The 10,784-nt window shown below is 41.2% G+C and overlaps 1 protein-coding gene across 1 annotated transcript in view; it reads right to left on the reverse strand.

Annotated features, from left to right (window-relative positions):
- LOC110027713 (myb-related protein P-like) overlaps positions 1 to 2,458 on the reverse strand; it is a 6,939-nt gene extending 4,481 nt beyond the window's left edge. The window contains exons 1-2 of the mRNA XM_020729243.1: positions 2,280 to 2,458; positions 2,068 to 2,197 (exon numbers count right to left, since the gene is read on the reverse strand). Coding sequence (XP_020584902.1) covers positions 2,068 to 2,197; positions 2,280 to 2,415 — 266 coding nt within the window. The 5' untranslated portion in view covers positions 2,416 to 2,458. The remainder of the gene's footprint in view (positions 1 to 2,067; positions 2,198 to 2,279) is intronic.
- Positions 2,459 to 10,784: the final 8,326 nt, after the last annotated feature.

The raw sequence follows: 10,784 nt of genomic DNA on the forward strand, positions 1-10,784 counted from the left end.
AAAGCTTCCACTGCTCACCGAATCTGTCACAATTCTGCTGCCTGTGACGCGATCTGCTTGCTCCTCTATTCGTGAATGCCGAACTCCTCTTCTTCGTCGCTGGCCGCGAACACCTTTACGCGGACACCTCTAGCCAAGAAGTAGCCTCTCAGAAATATATAGATATGTACTTCCTGACATAGAAATGAGACGAAAAAGAACACAAGCAAACACAGATCGTTTACGTGGTTCGATCCAACTGGATCTACGTCCACGGGAGGGAATCAATCAAATATTTCACTAAGGCAAAAGAAATGGAGAATACATAGCTTATACATAAAGATGAGCCCTCATCTTCCTTCGATGGCCTCCCTCTCAAGCGACACCTTGATACAAGGCCTCAAGATGCTCTCCTCCTCTCTAACTCTATAGCTATTCTCTCCTCCTTTGTGGTAGCTCAAGATATCTTCTCCCTTGCTCTCCTAGGCCTCACACCCTCTCTATTTATAGAAGCAAGAGAGTGGTAGGTGGGAGGTAGGTGGGTGGTAGGTGGGTGGTAGGTGGCCGGTAGGTGAGCGGTAGGTGAGATGTGGTAGGTGGCGGTGCCACATTACAAAATTGCCCTTTTACCTTAGTTCATTAATTGTGGGTCAAAATAACAATTGCTTATAAAGTTAAACCTAATTTGAAAACTATTTTTCTAGTATTTTAAAATTTAGTGCAAGATTATCTATCATGTTGATCTCCTTCAACATCCAAATAAAATAGTTAAAGCATCCTGGGCATATTAAAATTTATTTTAATGCATAACATTATAGTCAAAAGAGGTAACTATAAGTAATTGTTGTAGTCATGTAATTAGACGAATTATTCGAATGTATTTTTTATTTGTCTTTATTATATTAATTATACATAATCCGTCTAATTACTATAGTAAGTGTAATTGAATTTATTTTTAAAGCTATTCTTTTCATTAGTTGTTAGATGAGTTTCATTTTTATGCTCATATGAAATGTACATTAAATTTTCTTCTAAACTAAAAAAATGTAGTTCACATGCGACAAATATATGATTGTAAAACTAAACTTAGGGATGTAAACAAGTCAACTTTAGCTTGAGCCACCCTTAACTTGAGCAGTTAGTCCTCATTGCTAAGGTTTCCTACAACCGGAAATGACACCTCCCCATGATAGTGTGATAGTGCACCTCACATATAATGTGGCGACGTACCCCGATGATTGTGTAACAACACACTCTGAAGACAGTGTAATGACATACATCGATCACAGTATAACAACGTGCCCCGCCCCACATACAGTGCAACGATGCCTCCCAAAAACTGCGTAAAAATGGACACCGAATCCAGTGCAACGATGCCCCTTAATAACAGTGTAACAACACATTCCATACATGGTGTGACGACAAACCCCGATGATGATGTAACAACATCACTCACAAATGGTGCAGCGACACATCTCAAAGATGGTGTAGCAATGCACCTCGAAGGCGGCGACTTTCTTCGAACTCCTAAGGATCTCTTATTGTAGCATGTCACTACGACCTACGTGACTAATCATGGTTTATGTGGCTTATAGCTCATGCAACTCTCGATTCTGGTCATTGTGGCCTACTTACATTATTGCAGCTCACTGCTACGGCTTACGTGGCTCACAACTGATGTCTAAGTGGTTTACTTCTCTTTAATTACCTCATGAGTTTGTATTGAATTTTCGTGCAAAACTAATACCATAATTCATTACTCAACCGTTCTTCGTGGACCATTCCGACACACAAATTTTCATTCATAAATTTTCATTTTAATAAATCTAAATTTTCTAATTAAGTTTGATTGTTGCAATGCTTGTTCACAATTTCGTGCAACGTGCATCTCCAGTTTCTTCTTCTTCTTCCGCTCCTTTTAAAATTTTAAATGCTTTAGTTCTCACTCCCTCAATATGGTTTGCCATATATAGCTTTTAAGATCAGATAGAGCTGCGTTCATGCGATTATATATAAATCCTGCATGGCAACATTTTGAACCTGTTAAATCTTTCTATTCTCTTTTTCATGTCGCTACCTCCCATTTACCTGTTTCCGTAGGAAGCTTGAAACTTGATGATAATCTCCTCCTCCTCCTTGGAGAAGTTTCCTCTTTTAACACCAGCTTTTAGGTAATTAATCCATCTTAACCTGCAACTCTTGCCGCCTCTCAGCAGACCTTACAAGCGCATAAACGTTATATATTTAAAATACTTCCTAATATTCGAGAGAAAGAGAGAGATGGCCAGATTGGTCGATACCAGTATTTTTTGCAACCGATTTCCAGGAACCTTCTCCATTCTCTGCTATGTACTTGACCAATATCTCATCCTCTTCTTCTGTCCATTTCCCTTTCCTCAGCCCATTCTTCTCGCAGCATGGCGTTGGCCTTTCCATCTCCTTCCTGAACCGGAGAGAGAGGCAGAGGGAGAGAGAGAGACTTGAGTCAGGAATGATTTCCTCGAGAGCTCTGAATGTTAGGTAATATAAAGGCTGACGAAGAAAGAATGAAAGAAGGAGAAAAGAAGGAAAGAATCAAAGCTCTGACTAAAAAACAACGTGAAGATTGTTCAAAATCAGGTCTGAGTAACTTATGATCATATTGGAAACTACCTATCAAGCTTTCCAGCAATAAATTGATGCGTGCTAGAAAATATACAGCAATCATTATCTTTCAGAAAAATTTATTTAATGTTCAACATTTATGCGTGTTAGAAAATTCGCGGCGGTAGACTAATGGATTATCGTCTTAGCGTTACGCGAGGATCCAGCACACACTCAAATGAAAATAAATCAAGCTGTGATAACACCAGAACTTTTTACGTGGAAAACCAGTAAAGGAGAAAAACCACGGGGTCTAACCCGTTGTAAAAAACCACTATAAGTTGATGATTACAGATGCCCCTTGTCCCACAGAGGGGAATTGTTACTAGCTTTCCAAGTTACAACGTCAACTGACGACGTCTAGTCAGCGGTGGTTGATGGAGGTCGGTGGTGATCGACGTGGTGATCGACGGTAGTTGACGATAATCGATGACGGTCGGCGGTCCGGGGGTGGTCGACTGAGGTCAGCGGTGATCGATGACGATCAACGGTGGCCTGCGGTGGTCGACAGAGGTCAGCGTTGGTTGTCGACGGTCAGTGGTGGTGTGGTTGACGACGATCGACCGTAACGAGAATGATCTTGGACTTGAGCTCCTTCTCAAAACCTCAAGTTCTCTTTTAAGTCTCCCCCTTTCATGTTAGGGGCGATGCTCTATTTATGGTATTTTGAGTGCAATTACTGCAGAAATATGAATTATTTTGATCGGACGGTCCAGATAGCTTCCCTTGATCAGACGAGGTTTGATGGACATTTGAGTAGCTTAACAATGTCGGAATTGAGCAATTTTGGGCTCGTTGGATTCGTCTTGTCGAGACGCTCGATTCGACAATAAACTCGCTAGATTTGACATTTTTTTGACTTTTCAAATGCCTCCGGAAATACTCCAATAGTGGTTTAATGATTTGATTCGGGCTTGATTGACTTGGATTGGACTGACTTTTATATCATTAGGTCTATTTCATCGAGTTGATCAGTTTGACTATAAGTTTGCTGAAATCGGAGCTCCGGATGACTCCTAATCAAAGTTTGAATGTTTCGTGTTCAAAAAATTGCGCTGAGATTCGTGTCGGATGATGAAAATTTGTTGGTAGCGTATCAGTTGCCTCCCTACTTTCGAATGAGATTATTTTTATTGTCCGAAAATTTTAAAATCTAAAACACTCATTTTTCTTTCTTTTTTTATCTTTATTATTATTATTATTATTATTATTATTATTTTATATATATATATAATGCGCTGACAGCTTTGATAATCTTTAATTTTTGTTTTAATAATCCACTTTAATTACATGCATAACTGAAATTTCTCCACCATAATTAAATTTGGGGACTCCAAACGGCGTGGAAGCAGATGCCAAAGTGGGATCCGCGAAGAACAGCTGCTTGAGCCGATTTTTTTTTTTAATTTTTTTTTTATCAATGAGCATTTAATGTCTCAATCCTCATTTCAGCCTTTAAATAGAGCTAAAGGAGAGGGGATAGAGTCACGGCGACGCGTCGCAGCGGTACGGGGCATCGGGGCGACGTGATGCTTTGCGGCGATGTGTTGTGGCAACGCGTTGCAACGAAGCTTTTGGCGGGGCGTCGCGGCGAAGCAACGTGATAGAGTGAGGCGACGTGTTGTGTGGAGCGTCGCGGCGGAGCGATGCGGCAAGGCAACGGGTTCCAACAAAGCATCGGGGCGAAGCATCACAATGGGGCGTTGTGGCAAGGCGTCGGGGTGCGCGATGCGTGGCAGCGGAGCGTTGCGACGGAGCGCCCGGTGATGCATCGCGGCAGAGCGTCCCGTCACGTGACTACGCGTTGCGGCAGGGCTTCGCGAGGATGCATAGCAGTAATGCGTTGTGATGTCGTGACACATTGCGACGGTGCTTAGCGGCGACACGTTGCTGCGTTGCGATGCATTTTGATGGTGCGTCGAGGCGACGCGTTGCAGCGCAGCGACGTGTTGTGGCAATGTGTCTCGACGACGTGCTGGCGATATATCATAGTGGCACGATGCGTTGGACGTCCAATGTCATGAAAGAAGGTAAGGATGGAGTCTTCAGCTGATTCAAGATTTCTCAGAAGAAAATCGTCTTGCGTAGCGTTGAAGAGTTGCAGCGAGACTTGCGGAGAAGCGTTGCGGCGCAAAGTTGCGATGCAGAGTTACGGTGAAATGTTGTGGTACCAAGTTGCCAAAAGGAGCTGTGACGCCGAGTTGCAGCGAAGAGTTACAGTGTCGAGCTACGACGAAGAGTTGTGGTGCCGAGTTGCCGTGAAGAGTTGCGGCTAAATATTGCGGCGAAGTATTGCGGCGCAGAGTTGCGATGTAGAGTTACAGTGAAATTTTGTGGTACCAAGTTGCGAAAAAGAGCTGCAACGCCGAGTTGCGGCAAAGAGTTGCAGTGTCGAGTTGCGGCGAAGAGTTGCGGTGCCGAGTTGCAGCGAAGAGTTGCGGCAAAATATTGCGGTGAAGTGTTGCGGCGAACTGTTGCAGCGAAACGTTGCGGCGAAGCGTCGCGGCGGGGTGTCGCGACCACGCGACACATTGTGGTGGAGTGTCGCATATTCCGGAGGGGATTCTCATGTTGTTCTGGCACGTTTTGAAAATGATGAAGAAATGATGTAGTTTTCTAGCCTCGCCATGAGGGGGGAATTTTTATGCGTATGTGGTGGTGATATCTTGAGCTCATTGACGATGAACTGATTTGTTGTAGCCCTGTGACAATTGTAGATGTATTTTTTTTGTTGCTTCCACGGTTGTTGTGGCTTCTTAATTGTGCAAAGTTCTTCTGAGGCTCGTAGCCTTCTGGGAATTTTTATGCACTTGTGTCTTCTGAGTCTTGTTGCCTTATGAGGTCTTTGATGTATCTGTGTCTTCTGAAGCTTGTAGACTTATGAGGTCTTTGAGTGTACCTATGTCGTCTGAGGCTTGTAGCCTTCTGAGGTTTTTGAGTGGAGACACTGTCAACCACTTGCTCTCATGGAGTCTTTCTAGAGAGGACCCTGTCCACAACTAGCTTCCCATTGAAACTTGCCTTTTGGGCTCGTCTTCTAGGGGTATGGTAGCTTCTCATTGAGTCTTGCCTCTTGTACTTGATTTTTAGGAGTACCATATCCTCCCGTCGAGTCTTGCCTCTTGGGCTTGACTTTTAGGGGTATGGTAGCGGTAGCTTCTGGGGTATGGTAGCTTCTCATCCTCAATGGGGCTTTCTACACATAAATTTTTCGTGAGAAAATAAGAAAATTTCATTGAAATGGTATTTTAAAGCAACATAAAAATTTTGCTAAAATAAAATTAAAAGTTTATAAGCGAGTCTGTTACTCATATAATATGAGTTGCAGTTATACTTCTCATTCGATAACTCTTATTCAATAACTCCAACAGTTCTCTTATGGTTCCCCTCACTTTGTTCTTGTAAGTAACGACCTAGGTGACATTGGCGTATTATACATTCAATTTCTTCTTTTAATTGAAAACATCTTTTTGTTGAATGTTCTTTTTCACGGTGAAAATGACAATATTGAGACTGATCTCCACCATCTGGATTTTTTAACGGCTTTGGCCACTTGACAGTCTCTTCATCCTTGATTGTCATTAAGATGTTAACACGTGACGTGTTGAGTGACGTGTATTCTTTTTCTGATCGTTGCTCACGATTCCCTTGTGGCCTAAACTTTTTTCGTTGTAAGATTTGATTGGCATTCTCAGCATTATTCTTGCGCTTGTCCCCCAATCGCTCAAATTGTTCCTTATGAGCAATGATGACCTCATCTGCAGAGATTTGTGCCTCAACATGCTGAACAATGTCAGCATAAGAATGAACCGTCTCCTGCATCAACGATGAGTAGAAAGGTCCTGGGCGAAGCCCCCCAAGGAAGACTCCTCTTAATAACTCTGGATCTTCTCCCGAGATTTGTCGGGCTTCAGTTGAAAACCTGCGGAAGTAATCATTCAATGATTCTCCTTTGCTTTAACGAATTCCCGAGAGATGAGATGAATCATTGATGATTCGTTGGTTTGCTATGAACTGTTCCACAAACAGTCTGACAAGCTCATTAAAGGTGTTTACAGTGTCCCATGACAGAGAGTAAAACCAGGTTCGAGCTTGTTATTTAAGAGTAGCCGGAAAAACCTGACACAAATGTGCATCAGAGGCATGTTGAATGTGCATGATAGTTCGATAATGATCACTTTGTTCGTAGGGGTCGGTTATCCCTTCATATGTATCGATTTTCGGAAGCTTGAAGCATGTTGGGATGAAATGTTGGAGGACCGCATCCACTAAGGGAGGGATTCGTGTATGCTGCGGTGAGTGTAGAAACGATCCTTTTTCTTTAGGGGAAGCTCTTCCTGGACGAGGCGTGGTAGTTCATTACGAATGACATCATTTGAAATGGCAGGAAGATGTGGCGATGTCAGATGAGCTGCACGAGATGAATGAGTGGAACTTGTGGTATCTAAGAGTTCAGCATTACGACCTGACAGGGGATGTGTTCCTCATTGAGGAGGCGGGCCGGTACGAGTTCCTCCGAGCGGTATGTTTCTCGTACGTCGCAGATTTAATGGTGTGGGCAGCGGTTGTTGAGCCCCGCATAGGAGCCATATGATTTCTAGTTGAGACTCCTCCATTCTACGCATTCGATCTTCTATAGAAGGACCCGAAACACCTTCGTTGGCAGGATAGCGTCTTCTAGGGCGGGAAGATGAAGAAGCATGTCGCCCTTGGCTTCGTGGCTGCTCCCTCGAACGATTGGTGTTGGAGCGGGATGCTCTGTTGTCACGAACATTATGTCTGGTGGTCATGTAGTAAACCGCGTAAGCACTTTAGTTGTGGGATTTAAACTTTCCCACAGACGGCGCCAAACTGATGTGTGCTAGAAAATTCGCGGCGGTAGAGTAATGGATTATCGTCTTAGGGTTACGTGAGGATTCAACACACACTCAGATGAAAATGAATCAAGCTGTGATAATAACAGAAGTTTTTATGTGAAAAACCCATAAAGGGGAAAAACCATGGGGTCTGACCTAGTTGTAAAAATCCACTATAAGTTGATGATTACAGATGCACCTTATCCCACAGGCGGGAAAGGGTTACTAGCTTTCCAAGTTACAACGCCGACAGACGAAGTCTAGTCAGCGGTGGTTGACGGAGGTCGGCGGTGATCAACGGTAGTTAACGATAATCGATGACGGTCAGCAGTGGTCGACGAAGGTCGGAGGTGGCTAACGACAGTCGATGACGGTCGGCGGTGGTCGACGGAGGTCAGTGGTGATCGATGACGATCAACGGTGGCCGGCGGTGGTCGACAGAGGTCAAGTGGTTGTCGACTGTCAGTGGTGATCGACAGCGATCGACGATGGCGAGGATGATCTTAAACTTGAGCTCCTTCTCAAAGCCTCAAGTTTTCTCTTAAGCCTCCCCCCTTTCATGTGCGGGGTGAGGCTCTATTTATAGTGTTTTGAGTGCAATTAATGCAAGAATATGAACTATTTTGATCGGACGGTCCGGAGAGCTTCCTTTGATCAGATGACGTTTGATGTACATTTGAGTTCCTTAACGATGTCGGAATTGAGCAATTTTGGGCTCGTTGGATTTGTCTTTTCGAGACGCTCGATTTGACAATGAACTCGCTAGACTCGACATCCGTTTGACCTTTCCAATGTCTCCGGAAATCCTCAAATAGTGATTTAATGATTTGATCTGGGCTTGATCTGACTCGGATTGGACTAACTTTCATATCATTAGGTCCGTCTCATCCGTCTCATCGAGCCGATCAGTTTGATTATAAGTTTGCTGAAATCGGAGCTCCGGATGACTCTTAATCAAAATATGAATATTTTTTGTTCAAAAAATTACACCAAGATTTGTGCGTGATAATGAAAATTTGTTGCTTGCGTATTAAACATCTATATAATTGTTCATGCAGCCAACAAAAGTAATTATATATAGATTCGAAAAACATTTCAGAAATCTAAAAGGTTTGGTCGGTCCGAGGAACTATAGCTCTATTTCGGGATCTACAGCGTGCACGTGCCCTGTAGTATTTACAATAATAATAATAATAATATCATATTTTGGGTACACTTTTTGGAAAATATAGCTGTAAATGTACCTCATAAGCAATTATGCTTTTCATTTCTAGAAAAGCTTTTTTTTTTCTTTTTGCTTGGTCTTTTGTTGCTGCTGGAAGAAATAGTTGAAAAATTTCTCCTGCGCTATGCTCATCTTTATTTTTTCACTTTATGTTTTATTGAAGAGAAAATATTATGTTTGGTAAATTTAATGTGTGTGCGGTCGATGATATAAATCGCACCATACTATTTGACATACGACGTGTTGTGATTTACATCATCATCCATGCAGCTCCCGTGTGGAAAGAGAAAAGATGTTCCTGTATCTTTGGAAGGTGTTCCCCGCCTACAACAAAAGCTTCTAATAAGCAATCTATAAACATGAAAAAAACCAAAAAACAATCATATTTGTTGGTTTTAGAATATTGAACAGTAGTACTCCCTTGCTGCAGTGGAGATATGACAGTTTGCTCATATAAAATATAATATTAATGGTACCCACCATCACCATTACTTGAGGAGACAATTCCCAGATTTTTTAATCCATATAATTTGATAATGTGGATGGATTTGCCTAAATGATGGCTCCTGCTCATATCATATGTATGAGACGCAGTTTCCTTCTTCTTTGCTTGAAGAAAGGGGGAAAAAAAAAAAAGAAAAATAAACGTTCATTGAGTAAATGCATTACATATTAAAAGATATATACATATCTATGAGTATGTATGTATGTATGTATGTATGTATTATACTTCAATGATAGATTCACATTTAAATTAGGGGGGGTTTGGCTGCCAAACAGGATTTAGTAAATTAATAAATTATGTTAGATTTATTAAATCCAGATTTAAACTAAATCAAAATCAAAATTCGAACCTTAAAACCGAAATTTCATAATTCACGGGACTTGTGCATTTTTTACCTTTTACTGATCTCAAAAACACGGGACTTGGATGTTTTTATTAAAGCTAAATGCCTTATGTCTTATTTATTAACATATCAACCACCCAAATTTCAATTTTTAGGTACAGATCAGCCGATTCCCATGTTGGGTAAATCCATACAACAAGTAGCAAGGTCATATCAGGATGCTATGATCCTTTTAGATACCTTGTCATGCATTTAAAATGTAAAAGATTCTTAAATACTTGCAACTTGTTTAAGTCGAACCTCCAATTATGGAAGGCTAGCTTTCACCAAATAATTCTGAAGATTGCTAGTCTCTCTCACCCATTAACATCATTTTCTCTAATCTTTCAGTGAGATTATTGAAGCAATTTATTCTTCCTCACTTTTTTCTCTCTTTTGTCAAGAAAATTTCTTATAACATTATTGATGTGTGCTAGAAAATTAACGAAAGCAGAGTAATATATTATTATCTTCACATGGTACGAAAATTCAGCTCATTCTCAAAGCTTCAAGTTCTTTCTAAGTCTCGAGCTCTTTTCCATTTCAAGAGAGGGGTAGGGTTGTATTTATAGAGTTTCGGGTGCAATGAATACAAGAATACGAACCACTTTGATCTGGCGGTTTGGATAATTTCTTTTGATCAGACAACGTTTAATAGACATTTGATTGCATTAACGATGTCTAAATTGAGCGATATTAGGCTTGTTGGATTCGTCTTGTCAAAACACTCGATTCGACTATAAGGTCGCCAGAGACATCCATTTGACATTCCAAATATGCTCGGAAAGCTTCCAAAATTGTTTAATGGCTTGATCTGAACTTAATTTGGCTAGAATTGGACTAATTTTTGGTACCATTGGGTCCCCATCATCGAGCCGGTCATTTTAACTATAAATTGGCTAAAATATGAACTCCAAATGACTTTTTATTAAAGTTTGAACATTTCTTGCTCAAAAGATTGCCTTGAGATTCATGTCATACCTCAAGATTTGTGTCGGATGATGAAATTTGTTGATGAAGTGTCCATTGTAATAAAAAAAAATTGGATTTTTCTTAAGATAATGATCCAACAAATGTACACAACATTATCAAATGGCTTGTAACATTTCTATGTTTGGTTGGTTGTATGCATGTTTATCTTAGCACCTATTTGTTTGTCCCAGCTTACTCTCTAGTAACTCTCCTTTCATCTTT

This window comes from Phalaenopsis equestris, unplaced genomic scaffold (assembly GCF_001263595.1).
Source record: "Phalaenopsis equestris unplaced genomic scaffold, ASM126359v1 Scaffold000436, whole genome shotgun sequence".
Classification (NCBI taxonomy): Eukaryota; Viridiplantae; Streptophyta; class Magnoliopsida; order Asparagales; family Orchidaceae; genus Phalaenopsis; species Phalaenopsis equestris.